Consider the following 16,815-nt stretch of genomic DNA (forward strand, 5'->3'; position numbering starts at 1 on the left):
GATTTTTATTTTCTCCTGTTTTTCTATTACTTTTTCTTGGACTAATGACAATCTGATCAGATGATGTCTTGGAAGAGTTGTTCAGACTTGTCTTCTGAACATAATCTCCATTAGGGGTATGCTCATTGGTGCAACATTGCTATTTAAATATCTTGACTGGTCTCCATACATGTCAAAATCAGTGACTTTACTATCCACAGCCTGCTTTCTACTAGTCCATTTGACCTTGGATAGCATGGGGATGGTGTAACATTGAGTACAGCCCACTTTGCACAGATATATTGGAAGGATTCAGTAATGTACTGTGGACCGTTGTCTGACACCATCACTTCCAGGGAACTAAAAGGACTGAAAATTGCACTCATCATATTTGCCACCAATGTGTTGATAAATGCCTCAGTTACCAAATGATAAGAAATTTGGAGGTATAGTCGGTAACAAGAAATCATCACCTCTGACAGTAAATAAGTTGGTACCTATTGCTGCCCATGCCGTGGTGGAACACCATGAGGATGGAGTAGCTCTTCCTGGTGTTTTCTGAGGTTTGTAGCATTGACCTTTATCATCTTTCTTTATTCCTTTTAACTTGTTCTGGGTATTTTTCTATTCCTCCAAGAGAGCTCCTGAGCCATCCTCTCTGCAGGATTTGCAAAGTTTAATTTTCCATGTTTTTAATATGTTCAACGATTTTGGGTCTCTGAACAAAATTAATTTGGGGTTTGTGTTGACTGAGTCCAGTTTGTTGTATTCTGGATTATATTGTAAAATTGCAATCTTGTGTTCTGATTTTGGTTCTGAACTGCTACTCCAGGATGGAAAAGGGTTAATCTTTGCTGAAGTGAATCATGAAAGTGAAACTAACATTGTCATTCCCTGTACCAAATGTTTAAAAGGATTTCATTTCCTGTTGTGGTTCCTCGCTCTCTGCTGTGTGAAACCTCTTCAGCTGCTTTAACAATGGATCCTGGAGCTTTAAAGGATGAATTAACCTGTGCTGTGTGTCTCCAAGTGTGTCAGGATCCTGTAACATTACCCTGTCAGCACAGTTTCTGTTTGAAATGTATTGAGGGAGTTTGGACCCAGACAACAGGCCCAGAAGGGTTAGAGTGCCCTCATTGTCACCAGAAATTCAACTCCAGGCCCAAACTGGAGCGACGTTTCACACTGGGCAATATAGTGGAAAAACACGAGTTACAACTCCCTGGTGATTCAGCCTGTGTCTTGTGTGAACACTGTGTTGAGAATCCAACCAAAGCTGTGAAGACATGCCTGAAATGTGAAACATCTTTTTGCTCCCTTCATTTAAAATCACATTTGGTGAAAGAGGCCTACAAAGATCATGCCCTAATCGAGCCTGTAGCTGACCTTAGACATAGGCAATGTCTTGACCATAAACAGCTCCTCGAGTTTTACTGTAAGGATGATGCAGAGTGTGTGTGTGTATCCTGTACAATAATAGGGAAACATAAATCCCACACATTGCTGAGCCTGGATCAAGCACAAAGTGAACTTAAGGTGAGTGATACAATTCCTAACATTTAAATAGTTTGGGACAATTTTCCTTTTAATGACCAACGCTAATTGAAATTGACTGCTGACGGTGCTGATTTAGCCCAGTGTTTTCTTTCTGTTGTGGATCCGTGTTTATGGCTATATTTTTGTCAGTCAGATTTTCTCCCTCCCTTTCGCTTACACCATGAGAGAAGAGCCTGGGCACTGGAAGGGGTGTAAGGGTGACCGCTCCTCACCTACACTCAGCCCCTCCTGGGGTGGGCACTGGTGTTCCGCGAGGGCGATATTAGGAACTTGGGTCCAGAAATTATATTGAAGATGTAGCAGGCAATGCAGGGGTTAAACAGACTGAGGGGGAAAAATCTGCTATCACAGAGTCAGAGAGATATGCCCACACCTGGTCAGGTTACATGGTCCCAATCAGACTTAAACTTGTTTGTGGAAATTCACAGGATGCATAAGATCCATTATCCTTCAGGACATTGATGTCTGACCAGCCATTAGCCTATTTCAGAGTCTGATAGCCTTTTTGTCTGTCAATGGGAGGTTAGTTGCATATTAATAGCATGGCTCTGTTTCGTATGAATGGGAGTGGGCAATCAAACAAGATAACCTTGATAAATTCAAGTCTGGAAACCCCAGAGAACCCTTGTTTGAGGGGCTGGGCAGAGCTTAGAAAGAGAGAGCAAATATTGTGTTTTGAACAGGCAGAAGAGAAGGCTTTGGAAATCGACCGAGAGAGGTCATGAAAGTTGTCACTGATGCAAATTTTGAAAAAGAGTCCTGAAAACATTTCCTTAACAAAAGAAAAAATGTTTCGTTAAATGCAAATATTGCCTTTGTCTGTCTGTATGAGTACACGGCATAAGAACATAAGAACATAAGAACTAGGAGCAGGAGTAGGCCATCTGGCCCCTCGAGCCTGCTCCGCCATTCAATTAGATCATGGCTGATCTTTTGTGGACTCAGCTCCACTTTCCAGCCCGAACACCATAACCCTTAATCCCTTTATTCTTCAATTAAAGTGCTGTTTAATGAGAACTAGTGTGTTAATGTTAAGAAACCACGTGATTCGTTAATGTTAGAGTTGAAGTATAAAAGTTTAGATATTAGTGTGATACGTGCGTTGATACGGTCTTGGGGGTGTTACAGTCATTATGGTGTTTTATTGTTGCTTTTCATTGTTTGTTGTTATACTTTCTGAACAAAATTCCAATAAAAATTATTTTTTAAAAAAAATTTAGATATTGTTTTTTTCTTTTGTTTTAATAACATTTGTTTTATAAAATAACCCAAGTCCTATTATATTATCATTCCTGGAACGAATCATTCTTTCCACACCGCCTTAAAAACTTTAAAAGTTGTGGCTCTGCTCCAGGCTCTTAACCACTGTTGAGAGCTGACTAGGCGCCTGTAACACTGTAGAGCTGAGAAATTCACTGTGTAATACATGGGTATCTGTGAGAACTGGCACACCAAGGCATAGAGCTGGGGAGCAGCAGAGTATGTTGTAGCTCTGTGTAACACTGCGGTATTCTGCCCTCTGAGCAGCAGGAAAAGGATCGTCACCGGTGGAAGTGGTGGGGGGATAGTGTCTGTTACTGTGTGAGGGACACCTACAGGGGGAGACTCGGGGACTGGAAGGTAAAACTGTTCCTCACAACAAGAGGTAATTGTTCTTTAAGAAATACCGGTGTGTCTGAGTCTGTCTCCCTTTCCCCTTGGCTGATTCCTGGAAATGGAGGAGCTGTGTCTGTGTGAAAATGCAGCAGACAGTGTTTGATTTGAAAGGAAACCATTGTGTCTGTGTGTGGTTGATCAATTCATACATTTACTGAGAGCCACAGAAGGGAATATTTCTTTTCAGGATCAGCCACTGAGATTCCCCCAAACTACTTTCTGTCCGCAACAAATAAGGTCACTGCTAAACAAAGGGAATAATTTATCTTTTACATTCCAGTTTTAAACACTTTCTAAATGTCTTTACAGGAAGAATATGAGAGAGAAATTAAGAAGCTTCGTGATGACCAGCAGAATTGTTCCAGCAAACAGCGAGACTTGGAAAGAAGGGAAGCTGAAATAAAGGTACAGAAAAGTGGAAACGGATTTTCTCATAACCTGCAGCCAATTCCGGACAGACTGGGGAAAATTCCTCTCCAGCTCCCTTTTATAGGGTGGCAGTGATTCCATGCCTACCACATGTTCATGATGTGGAGATGCCGGCGTTGGACTGGGGTGAGCACAGTAAGAAGTCTTACAACACCAGGTTAAAGTCCAACAGGTTTGTTTCAAACACGAGCTTTCGGAGCACGGCTCCTTCTTCAGGTGACCATTCACCTGAAGAAGGAGCCGTGCACCGAAAGCTCGTGTTTGAAACAAACCTGTTGGACTTTAACCTGGTGTTGTAAGACTTCTTACTGTACCACATGTTCAGGGAGCCTGGTCCAGAGATCGAGGACTCTGGTGTCTAAACTAATTCTGTGTCTATAGATTTTATACACAGACCCTCTATTCCTACCACCTGACCCATCTCCAATATCTCATCCAGTGACTGTCCAATAATTCCTCCATCATTTTAAAACCCTCCATCATGTTTCTCTCCGCCTGCCTTTCTCTAAATCACCCAAACTCTTGGAGCTGATCCATCAGACTCTTTGTCATTCTGGTCACCATCCTCTCCAGCATCCCCATCTCCTTCACCAGATGTGCACACCAAAACTGAAGCCATCACTCCAGGTGGCACGGTAGCACAGTAGTTAGCACTGGTGCTTCACAGTTCCAGGGTCCAGGTTTTGATTCCCGGCTTGTGTCACTGTATGTGCGGAGTCTGCACGTTCTCCCCGTGTCAGCGTGGGTTTCCTCCGGGTGCTCTGGTTTCATCCCATGGTCCAAAGATGTGCAGGTTAGATGGATTAGCCATGCTAAATTGCTCTTACTGTCCAAAAAGGTTAAGTTGGGATACTGGAATACGGGGATAGACTGGAGGTGTGGCTTAAGTATGGTGCTCTTTCCAAGAGCCGGTTCAGACTCGATGGGCCGAATGGCCTCCTTCTCAACTGTAAATTTTGTGATTCTATGATTCTAGATGTGGATGGAGCAGGTGGCAGTGCCATTCCCAGTCTAAATACACTGCTCTTTCTTTTAAACTTAAGGTAACGCTGGTTAAACTCTGTTTTCTCTCCCCGTAAGCCCCTCTCCCCTGCTTGTCTATCTTTAAGGGTGATGGAGTAATGATCTAAACAAACAGTCCCATCTCTGGAAAGTTCCGTGTGGTAAGGCTGTTTGTAATGAGAGTTGGTTTGGGTTTCAGAAACAAATCAAGGAGCTAAAAGGAAAGTTATCGAAGAGCTTCTCTGAATGGAGGAGAAAGCTGGAAGAAGATGAAGAATCCACACTGAAACTGATTGATGAGGAGGGGCTCCGAGCTCTCTCAAAGATTAGAAGGTGTTCTGAAACATTAAACAAGAGGATGGAAGAGATTACATTAATAGATGGCGAAACCCGGAGTCTGGTACAGAGGGACCCTCTCTCCTTTATTCAGGTACATCTTCAATATAAACAGGACCATAGCTGGGCAATGGGAGTTTTCTGTGAGGCTGGATTTTTGGTGGAGCCCAGAATTGGAGCTGCCCTGCAGTCCTGCCCTCGGAGTGTTGATGCCACTCCCTCAGTCCCGCCCTCTGAGTGTTGGTGCTGCTCCCTCAGTCCCGCCCTCTGAGTGTTGATGCTGTCCCCTCAGTCCTGCCGTCAGAGTGTTGGTGCTGCTCCCTCAGCCCCGCCCTCGGAGTGTTGGTGCTGCTCCCTCAGTCCCGCCCTCTGGGTGTTGATGCCGCCCCCTCAGTCCTGCCGTCAGAGTGTTGGTGCTGCTCCCTCAGTCCTGCTGTCAGACTGATGGTGCTACTCCCTCAGTCCTGTCCTTGGAGTGTTGGTGCTGTCTCAGGATGGAGTGCAGTGAAATGTGTAATTATTCCCCATTCCTGCGACAGGCTCCACCTATCGTTACACTGAACGCTTTCCTCTCAATCCCATATTCACTGTTTGGTTCCATTGGGAGTTGGTTTGTTCGTTGACTGATTTGATCTCTCTTTATTCACAGAACTCAAAGCAGCTCCTTTCCAGGTAAGTTCATTTCAGTCATTGGTATTTAGAATCTGTCAATCTCTACTTTAAACACACCCAATCACTGGCACAAAGCTGTATATATTTTTTCACATTGAACACCTGTACACAACGTTATAACCTGCCTCGGTGCTCTGTCAGGAGGGTGTGAGGAATGGGCTGGTCTGGCCACAAAGGGCTATGGGGGCTACTTTGGGGGTGGGCTTGGCCCAGGGACCGCAGTTCAGCCAACACATACTGCTCCGTTGTCACTCCCCCCCCCCCCCCCGGCCACAAACCGCACCATCCCCACCTCCGACCCCCCAGGGATCCACTGGGATCCTGTGATGTAATGGCCTGCTCGCATGCAGGGGTCCCCAGGTGGACGGTGGAATGCGCTACCATGGGCAGGAGTCTGATGTTGTCAAACAATCATACACCAGACCTCATCCCAGAGCGGGTTGTCATCATCTTCCATCCCATGGACCAAACCTGCTGTTACTTCAACCCACGGCCAAGATCCTGTAGTGAGGCAGGTAGGAATCACAGAGTGGTTTGCAAGGGAGTGTGGTTGCGCAGGGAGGGGGTTCATGGGAGGGGGTTGTCGGCCCGGGGAGCAGGGAGGATAGGTTGTCCCTGCCACATGATAAGCCTCCTAGTGGAGGTGATTAGAGCATCCCATGTGCATCAGACCTGGCGCACATGTTGTGTAGCCTCCTGCGCCTGCCCAAGCCCCATGTTCTGCCCATCCTCTCCTTTCCCCACATTTTCATCGGATGAGTTCTGGCGTTCATCCACCTTCTCCGGCATGTCATCCCTCTGCTGTGCAATGTTGTGCAAGGCGCAGCAGGCCATCATAATGTGAGAGAACCTGGCGCTATTCTGGAGGGACCCTCCAGAGCAGTCCAGCCGAAGCACCGCTCAAGCACGACCCTGGTCCCTGCATGGGCACCTTTGTAGTGGGTCTCCAAGTCGGTTTGTGACCTCCGGATATAGCGACATCAGCCACAAACGCGGCAGATAACCCCTGTCACGCAGGAGCCAATCCCTCAGCCCATGGGGGTGGGGGTCCTCAAAAAGGCCAGGAATCGTTAAGTGTGTTAGGATGAAGACGTTGTGCACACTACCCAGGTATCAAGCACAGACGTGCATGATGTGCAGCTCATTATCACACGCCAACTACACGTTCAATGAGTGGAACCCTTTTTGGTTTGATGACCAGCCTGTCATGGGCCATGCTCGTAGGGTGGCATGCATCCCATCAATCACCCCCTGGATCTGGGGCATCTTGGCGATGACAGCGAACCCTGCTGCCCGGGCATCCTGGTGGGCCCTGTCTATATTGAATTTGATGTATTGCGGTGAGCGGGCGTATCAATCCTCCATGACGGCGTGGATGCACTTGTTCACCGAGCTCTGTGAGATCCTGGACAGGTCCCCACTTGGCACCTGGGAGGACACCGTTGCATAAAAGCTCAAGGCGACCGTCACCTTGAGGGCCACTGGGAACGGGTGTGCTCCCCCATACCTCCACGGTGCCAGGTACATCATGATCTGGCAGATATGTTGCACTGTCCCGCTGCTCAACCGGAGTCTTCGACGGCATGCCTGGTCCGGCAAGTCCTCGAATGACAGTCACTGCTGGTTCACACGAGGCCTGTTGGGCGGCCAGTTCCCTATCCTCACTTGACGGGGCAGGCTCTGCTGCTGCAGGGTCCTCCTCAGGCAGCGCCAGCCTGTAGAGCCTCAATTCATCCTCACAGCTGTGGCAAACAGGATGAAGGCCGCCATTTCTGTTTTAATTCCGAAGGCCGTTGTCTGCAGGGGGTGAATTTCAGACATGTTAGCATGTTGCATACCCCCATGCCCAACTAAATCCACCGGGCTACACAGTGGCCCAAATCTGCACTACAGCCCCTGTCCCCACATGTCCTCCTAGCCCCCCCCCTCACCACTCTCTGTCCACCTCACCCCTGGCCCCGTTGATGCCCGGCAGCATTGGAATCTCTGGCCCTGGCGCTGCTGCCCATGTCCAGTGCCCCCCTGCAGGGGCTACTGTTGCTGCTGCCCTTGGATGGGCATTGTGATGCCCCATCGGCGGGTGGCGATTGGCAGCCATTTGGAGGGGGTGGGTGTGGATGGGGGGGTGCGGCTGGTGTGCAGGGGGTGTGGTGGTGTGGGGGCACTGTGCACGACCAGGGGCCACGGTGGGCGTCAGTGGGATGCATAGCAAGATGGCTGCCTTGCAGGACGTGGCAATGGCCATGCCTGGACACCCTATTCCCATGTGGGGTTACAAGTGGCAGGACCGGCAGCCACTGTGTGTCCTACCTCCTCTCTCTCCCTCACCAGCCACGGCGGCTGTTTCCCGATTTTTAAAACCACAAGTGAAACTCGCCGTCAGTAATTCCCCCCCCAACCCCCCACCCCGGCGGAGGCGGAGTATTATGGTGCCCCCAGAGAACCCCGGGTTGGGCACGCTAATGATATACAAATACCATTTACTCTTCATGCAGAGTAGAACGCATCGACACCGCTGTCGAGGCGCCAGAGCATTGCAATCTGATGTGCGCCCAGCTCCCGCCATAATTTTGGCTTCACGACCGATTCTCCACCCACTCTAATGTTCTGTTGTTTTATCGTTCAATCACCTTTCCCAATTTCGGCTTCGGCCCATGGAGAATCCCATCCTTAGAAACCTTTCCATTAAATTGCGTCCTTTATTTGAAATACCTGCGATCACTGGCTCAGCCAGGTTTGTAACTTTAACACAAGTAACCTTTTATTATGTACAGCATTATAATTAAAGGGACAGAAATGCAACTGACTATCTATTACCCTTTCCCAAACCCCCCTTCCTAACTACCACCATTCCCTATATATATATACACACACACACACACACATGCACACACACACACAGAGACATACAACAGAGGGAAGGGAAAGAAAATGTTAAGAAAAATAAAAGGATAAAGGTCTGTGATGCACTGGGATGACTTCTAGTTAGTGTTTTTCTGAAGTTCAGCTTTTTTGATATTTCTTCCTTCTAGGCTTGAGGTGGTTTTCTCTGCAAGATTGTCTACTCTCTGCAGACTCAGCATTTCAGGTGCACAACAAAGAGTGTGCCAGGCACTCGCTGCTTTCAGATAATAGAGCAGTCCTCTCACTTCAGCAACCAGGGGAAAGAGAAAGAGAGTGAGCTTTCCTTTCACTTCCAAGGTCTAAACACCTCGGCCCAGTTCTTTCAGAAAGCATCACACAAGAACCAATCACTGACTGTTGTCAGGCAGACTTTGTCACTGGCCAACCTATGGTTGCCAGCCAACCACTGTCAACCTAATCGATCTGACTTTCTCCAAACCTGAATTCCTATGATCCACTTGGTGCCAAGGAGTCTGATTTCTCCTTTCCGAAAACAAAACCTGGGAACACAATGTCCTGACAAAGCAGGCTGCTTCAACCTCTAGTATTATTCTTAGAGGTACACTCAGAATTATGGATCCACAGAGCAAAGTAATAAAATAACATAAAAGACATAGGAACAAAGGAAATAAACAGGAAATAAATAGGAAGGACTGCTACAGAGTTTGAAAGTCGGTGTCCTTAAAATTCTACCCATGTTACAGGTTATATTACAGCCTTTCTAACACATCAATTGATTATTTTTTCATTCTTTAATTGTCTCATAATTAAGACAATGCAGCAATATTCAAAATGAAAATGAAAAATGAAAATCGCTTATTGTCACGAGTAGGCTTCAATGAAGTTACTGTGAAAAGCCCCTAGTCGCCACATTCCGGCGCCTGTCCGGGGAGGCTGGTACGGGAATCGAACCGTGCTGCTGGCCTGCTTGGTCTGCTTTAAAAGCCAGCGATTTAGCTCAGTGAGCTAACTCAGCATGATAGGAATCATGCAGCAGCTGGTTTAGTTTTTAAAATGACCTTGAGATTAGTTCAAAATTAGAATGCTTCTTATCTGTGTTAGCAAAAAATCGCATTTTGACCCGTCGGTATAATGAATGTAACTTAAATTAACCTGAGAATGACTGGGTTACACTAAAACTATTTATTTTGAGACTACCAACATCACTTTGCATGAATTTTATGATTGTTCCTGCAGTGTGTAGGGAGCACAGACTGGGGATAATAATCATTATTAATAGTGGAAGGATGAGGCTCCTGGACAGAGAAACTGGACTGAACACAGATGGATTTCAAAATCACAAACTGAGCTGAAGTCGCAGCAAACCAGGATCCCACTGCACGTGTCAAGATCAGTGTGAATACAGGGAGATTGTAAATATCGGGGATTCTGCCATTTTCAGGATGGGATTGTGGGGTGTCAGTATGAGCATTAGAAGGGGTGCAGGTTTTTTCACTAATATGGATTTCTGATCTGAAATGTCCCCACTGAAAAACATTCTCTCCTTTTTCATCACAGGCTGACTGAGGCTCAGAGAGTAACCAATCCAGATGTTCCAGCGCTCATTCTGGACCTTTCCAGTATGTCTCAACTTATCCAGAAGAGGCTGAGTGGATTGGAAAAGTACCACTCAAATATATTGGAGATCATCAGTAAGAACATTTAGCATTTTTCCAAGATAAGGGACTGAGAGCAGGTTGAGTTAGTTGTGTTTTGATAGCTGGGAATATTCCTGAACTTTAATCTCAGCTCCCTGTGTATGTGGATCAGGAGCCTGAGTTCTCAGAGACACCGGCTATACTGTTGTAGTCAATGTGGGGTCCCGAAAAGGAGAATCAAAAATTACTTTATTCCCTAATCCGCTTGGAAATACAATAACAAAGGAATAATCCAATTCCCAGCCGGGACCATCCTGAGATGCCGGCTCCTTCCTAGGTCAGCTTTTATCTCAGAGAATTAACGAGTCCTCAGCCGGGGAGCTTATACTCCACAAGCCCCGGGGGAGATCAATCGGATCATCCCTGTGGATTTCGTGGGGTCATAACATCCTTCCCCACCCAAAGTCTGTGAGACCCTCTGTTGTAGGGAGTGAAGGAGGTTGTCTTCTCTGCTTTGCCTGCGGTTGCATCTCAGGCTATTGTGGGGCTGGGTCGGGAGGGGCGTGCAGCATGTTGAGGAACGTCGTTTCCGCATCAACCGTCTGGGGGGCACCGTTGGTGACTGTTCCCTGGCGAGGCCAGCATCTGAAAACTCGGATATCTGAGTTTCCATGTCAGATTCTGAATCCTCCACCTCACACATCTCAGTGCCGAGGCCCCAGAGGGCGGTGTCCCCAGGTCCCCTTGTACCGGGCCGGTGTGGCTGGAAGATGGCCACTCCGGTGGAGTTTGTTCTAACACTGACGACCTGCACTGGAGGTGATCTAGGTACTTCCGCACTGTCTGTTCTTGAGTCTTTATTTGGTAAGATACCTGTCCAATCTGTTTCACCATGGTCCTTGGAATCCTTTGGGCACCGTCCCTGAAGTTACGGGCATATACTGCGTCCCCTGGACAGCAGAATTATTATACAACATAGAACAGTACAGCACAGAACAGGCCCTTCGGCCCTCAATGTTGTGCCGAGCATTGTCCGAAACCAAGATCAAGCTATTCCACTCCCTGTCATTCTGGTGTGCTCCATGTACCTATCCAATAACCACTTGAAAGTTCCTAAAGTGTCCGACTCCACTATCACAGCAGGCAGTCCATTCCACACCTAACCACTCTCTGAGTAAAGAACCTACCTCGGACATCCCTCCTATATCTCCCACCCTGAATCTTATAGTTATGCCCCCTTGTAACAGCTACATCCACCCCAGGAAATAGTCTCTGAACGTCCACTTTATCTATCCCCCTCATCATCTTATAAATCTCTATTAAGTTGCCTCTCATCCTCCGCTCCAAAGAGAAAAGCCCTAGCTCCCTAAACCTTTCCTCATAAGACCTATCCTGCAAACCAGGCAGCATCTTGGTAAATCTCCTTTGCACCCTTTCCAATGCTTCCACAACTTCTGATCTGTATCAACCTGTCTCGGTACGGCCTCTGAAGGTCTTAACTGTATTCCACTTTCCCATTAATATCGGGGAATGTTCGGCTAAGGCGGGTTCTGAGTCTCAGGTCAATCAACAGTTCCGCCGGTGCCACTCCAGTCATGATGTGGGGTGTGTTCTGGTCACTGAACATAAAGCGTGCCAGCTTCATCTCCCATTCCCTGTTTCCTCATGTCCTTCTTGAAGGTCTGCACTGCTCGCTCAGCCAGACCATTTGAGGAAGGGTGGCTTGGGGCCATCTGGATGTGCGTCACCACGTTTGTCTTCATGAAGTGTTCAAACTCTTCACTGATAAACGGGGTACCATTGTTCTTAGCCAATACTTCTGGGATACCATGGGTGCTGATGGAGAGCTTCTCGACAGTGGCCTTTAAAATGGTGGACGACATTCGATGGACGTCTAGCCATTTGGAATGGGGGTCCACTGTCAGTAAGAACATGGAGCCTTGGAAAGGTCTGGAAAAATTTGTGTGTAGGTGCACCCAAGGCTGGCCTGGCATTCTGGTGGGTGGAGTGATGCAGCTGACCGGAGCTTCTGATGCTCCTGTCTGGTGGTGCATTGCTGGGCCTGTTGCTCAATCTTGCCATCCAGGCCTGGCCACCACATGTAGCTCCTGATTAGCATTTGCATCTTTTGACACCCCAGGGTGTCCATTGCCTTAAAGTATGGCCTGTCTTCTCTGACTTGGAATCATGACCCGAGTTCCCCACAAGAAGATTCCATCTTCCATGCTGAGCAATTACTGCACGGTCTTAAAAGCCCGCAGCTCCTTAGGCAGTTACCCTTGCTAGTACGCGTGTACGATGATATGATGTGACTTCGCCAAGACGGAGTCCTTCTGTGTCCAGTCGGGTAACTGTGCGGCAGTGACCAGTAAGGTATCCATAAAATTTAATATTGAAACAATCTCATCAGTCCTTGGTGGAGATGGGAAGCGTGTCAGCAACAGGAGTTGGCTCAGAATGTCCGTATTTGCGATTTGCGTGCCCGGGCAATGCTCAAACATGTGCGTGTATGCCGCTAGCAATGGGGCCCATTGCTGTATCCGGGCAGATGCTATCGGCAGAATTGCCTTGTCTTCTTTAAACAATCTGAGCAATGGCTTGTGGTCAGCTGCAATGATAGATCAACACCCTTATACATACTGGTGAAATTTCTTCACCGCAAAGATGATGGCCAGCCCTTCTTTCTCGATCTGGGCATAGTTGCGCTCCGCAGCGGCCAAAATCCGTTGGCTATTGGTCAGATTGCTCAGATTGTTTAAAGAAGACAAGGCGATTCTGCCGATAGCATCTGCCTGGATACAGCAATGGGCCCCATTGCTAGCGGCATACACGCACATGTTTGAGCATTGCCCGGGCACGCAAATCGCAAATACGGACATTCTGAGCCAACTCCTGTTGCTGACACGCTTCCCATCTCCACCAAGGACTGATGAGATTGTTTCAATCTTAAATTTTATGGATACCTTACTGGTCACTTCCGCACAGTTACCCGACTGGACACAGAAGGACTCCGTCTTGGCGAAGTCACATCATATCATCGTACACGCGTACTAGCAAGGGTAACTGCCTAAGGAGCTGCGGGCTTTTAGGACCGTGCAGTAATTGCTCAGCATGGAAGATGGAATCTTCCTGTGGGGAACTTGGGTCATGATTCCAAGTCAGAGAAGACAGGCCATACCAAAAAAAGCATTGGCTATTGGTCTCTCTTGTCCATCATCAATGCGGTGGGATAATACTGCCTGAATTCTGTATGGTGAGTGACCAAAAGGGACTTTGAGGGGTCGTAGTGGGTCAACAACCCTGATGACGACAGTCACTGCTTTACACTGCCAAAGGATCTTCATGCGCTGCTCTCCATGCCCATTCGTGACGCTTCTTCAGCAGCGCATGCAGTGATTCGAAGATGGTCACCAGATTAGGATAAACTTCCCATAATAATTCATGAGTCCTAAGGATGACCGCAACTCGGTTGTATTCTCTGGCGTGGAGGCTTGTTTGATTGCTCGCATTTTATCCTCTTCTGGGTGCACGCCATCTCAGTCGACACACTACCCTAACTATGTGACCTCTTTTGTGTAGAAAATGTGTTTTCCTTTCTTGAGGCGGACACTGTCTCGGAACAGTGATGGAGGACTTCCTCCAGATTGTTGGGTGTTCCTTTTCTGTAGTTCCAATGTCCAGGACGTCATCCAAGTAGACCATCACTCGCAGTAGTCCTTGAGAGGTAGTTCGCCATGGCTCTCTGGAAAATAGCGCAAGCCGATGATACTCTGAGTGGCAACCTTGTATATTCATGGAGGCATCTATGGGTATTAATGGTCACAGATTGTCTGGAATATGCATCTAGCAGCAATTGGGGTATCCATGACTCACATCAAGTTTAGAATAGGAGTGTCGAGCCAACTTTGCGTAGAATCTTCTATTTGCGGCATTGGATATCCATACGAAAGGCCTTGAATACCGTTAGCTTGTAATGCTTGCACAGGTGGATGGTTTTATCTGGTTTCAGTACCGGGACTACAGGCACCACCCAATCTGCATATTGTACCGGCCGGATGATTCCTAGGCTTTCCAAACAGTTGAGCTCATCCTCTATCTTTGTCAGCAATGCGTAGGGAACTGGGCAGGCCCTGAAGTATTTTGGTTGGGCCTCAGGGTCTACATCTTGGCCATGGCATCTCTGATTTTACCCAGGTCTCCTGGAAAACCTCCGGATACTTCCCCAGGACTTTGTATAAGCCCCCAGTGCCCATCCTGAAAACCCGTTACCCGTTGCCAGTCCAAACGGAGCCTCTGTAGAAAATCATGCCCATTAAACTCAGGCCGAGGCCCCGTACTATTATCAAGGACAGCCTGATGGACTGATGGCCATAGGTAACAGGGATTATTGTTGTACCCTTGATGGCTAGGGGATCCTCCATGTAGATTGTCAATCTCGCTTCGGTGTCCCTTAAGTTCAACCCCAGGATTCCCGTCCTGATCTTTTTGAACATCTAACGACCTGTCACTGAGACTGTGGCTCCCATGTCCAGCTCCATTTCCAGTGGGTGACCATTCACCTGGACAGTGATTTTGATGGGGGATCACACGGTGCGGCAATGCAATTCAACTGAAAGCACTTGCTCTCATCATGCTGCCCTAGGTGGAGGGCCCTGGCCCTAGATAGGCGCCTTTTTCGATCTGGGTGATGTACTTGTTAACTGATCCGGTGTTGCCTGTTTCTGTGGTTTCTCTGGCCACAGGTGCCGCACCTGCGTAGATCTTCTTCCATTGATTCTAGGGAGGAGTCTTGCCTGGCTGCAGTGGCTCTTGGCCAACAAGCCTGGCCCCAACACTATTGGGGCAAAGGCAGAGCCCCAGAGGTCCCTCTCCTAGGGAGTGCTGCTTGTCTGAATAGGGCGCTTCCTATGCTATTCATCTCCATCTCTGGTATCCCTCGGAGCTCCTGGACCCCCTTCTCCATGCTCAACAGCCTTTTTTAGGTCCAGCAACGGCTCGGCCAGAAATTTCTGCTGAGTCACCATGTTGTTTACACCGCATACAAGGCGGTCTCATAGTATCTCGGGTAGGGATCCTATAGTCACAGTGTTCCGCTAGTTTCTGTAACTGTGCTAAGAACTCCATAACAGACTCCCCCAGGGTTCTCTCGGCCGTGTTAAATCAGTATCTTTGAACAATGACCGGCTTGGGGTCGTAATGATCTGTTACGAACGCCACTAATTCTTCAAATGTCTTGGAGTATGGGGCCGCAAAATAGGTTAGGCTCTTTATGATGCTGAATGTGTGGGCTCCACAGGCAGTCAGAAAAATCACCTTCTGATGATCTTCCCCAGTAATTGCATCTACCCCGAAGAAATAGCGCATACGCTCTGCATACCGAGCTCAATCTTCAACACTCGCATCAAATGCATCGAGTCTACCGAAGAGCGGCATTTTCAAAATAGTGCAAACCTTCCTCCTTTGCGTTGTGAAACAGTCATTTTTTTTTTTTATTTTTTTTTTTTTAAATTTAGAATATCCAATTCATTTTTTCCAATTAAGGGGCAATTTAACGTGGCCAATCCACCTAACCTGCACATCTTTGGGTTGTGGGGGTGAAACCCACGCAGACACGGGGAGAATGTGCAAACTCCTCACAGACAGTGACCCAGGGCCGGGATTCGAACCCGGGTCCTCAGCGCCGTAGGCAGCAATGCTAACCACTGTGCCACCGTGCCGCCCCGTGAAACAGTCATAGCCTGAGTGGCCAGCAGCGCCATTTGTAGTTCCATTTTATCCTCGTCGCCAATATTGTTGTCAATGAGGAGTCTCGAAAAAGAGTGTCAAAAATTTGTTTATTTCCCATCCACTCCGAAATACAATAACAAAGCAATGGTCCAAGGCCCAGCCTGGACCATCTTGAGATGCCGGCCCCTTTCTGGGCTGGCATTTATCTTGAGGAATTAACAAACCCGCTGCTGGGCTTCCGCCCCTCAGCGGCGGACCTCATTATCCACAAGCCCCATGGGGAGATCAATCGGGTCGTCCCAGAGGGGTCTCGTGGGGGTTATAACATAAACATTCCTCACTGTGATAGGCCAGAGTTTCACGCAGCATGGACCAGGTAGGGGCAGGGTTAATTCTGTCAATCATAGATTCTCTAAAAGCAGGGTTTTTCAAAGTGTAAGTCACGACCAGTGAGAGGGTCACGGGCAGGTGTCAGAAGGGTCACAGAGCTAAGGGTTGCGGGATTCCCATCAGCCGATAATGCAGCATTTACAAATGTCAGCATTCTAAACATGCAGAGAAAACCCTGCCTGCAATGTCAATTCCGTCCTTATCTGTCACTGGGGGTACACTGAGTTTAAATGGTGTATTACCTGTACGCTATAAGACAAGTTGTGAGCTGCAGACCTGCCTGCTCTTCCACGGGCAGTTATGAAGAGTATGAAGCACCCTCCCAGGCAGAATGTCCACATACCCAATACCACGACTTTCTGGACTTGTGGGAGGAAACCGGAGCACCCAGTGGAAGCGCACGCAGACACGGGGAGAACGTGCAGACTTTGCACAGACAGTGACCTAATCCGGGAATCGAACCTGGGACCCTGGCACTGTGAAGTAACAGTGCTAACCACTATGCTACCGTGTACGATATTGGGGTGCTTTGACAAATGATGCTGAAGGGCTTTGATAACACAAA

The 16,815-nt window shown here is 47.9% G+C and overlaps 1 protein-coding gene across 2 annotated transcripts in view; it reads left to right on the top strand.

Moving 5' to 3' along the window:
* The first annotated feature begins 921 nt into the window (after window positions 1–921).
* The window catches only part of LOC119965035 (E3 ubiquitin/ISG15 ligase TRIM25-like), a 31,842-nt gene continuing 15,948 nt past the window's right edge, over window positions 922–16,815 (top strand). For both annotated transcript variants that reach the window (XM_038795246.1, XM_038795247.1), the window contains exons 1-5: window positions 922–1,515; window positions 3,502–3,597; window positions 4,823–5,053; window positions 5,609–5,631; window positions 10,054–10,187. In XM_038795246.1, coding sequence (XP_038651174.1) covers window positions 958–1,515; window positions 3,502–3,597; window positions 4,823–5,053; window positions 5,609–5,631; window positions 10,054–10,187 — 1,042 coding nt within the window. In that variant the 5' untranslated portion in view covers window positions 922–957. The remainder of the gene's footprint in view (window positions 1,516–3,501; window positions 3,598–4,822; window positions 5,054–5,608; window positions 5,632–10,053; window positions 10,188–16,815) is intronic.

This window comes from Scyliorhinus canicula, chromosome 4 (genome assembly GCF_902713615.1).
Source record: "Scyliorhinus canicula chromosome 4, sScyCan1.1, whole genome shotgun sequence".
Lineage (NCBI taxonomy): Eukaryota > Metazoa > Chordata > Chondrichthyes > Carcharhiniformes > Scyliorhinidae > Scyliorhinus > Scyliorhinus canicula.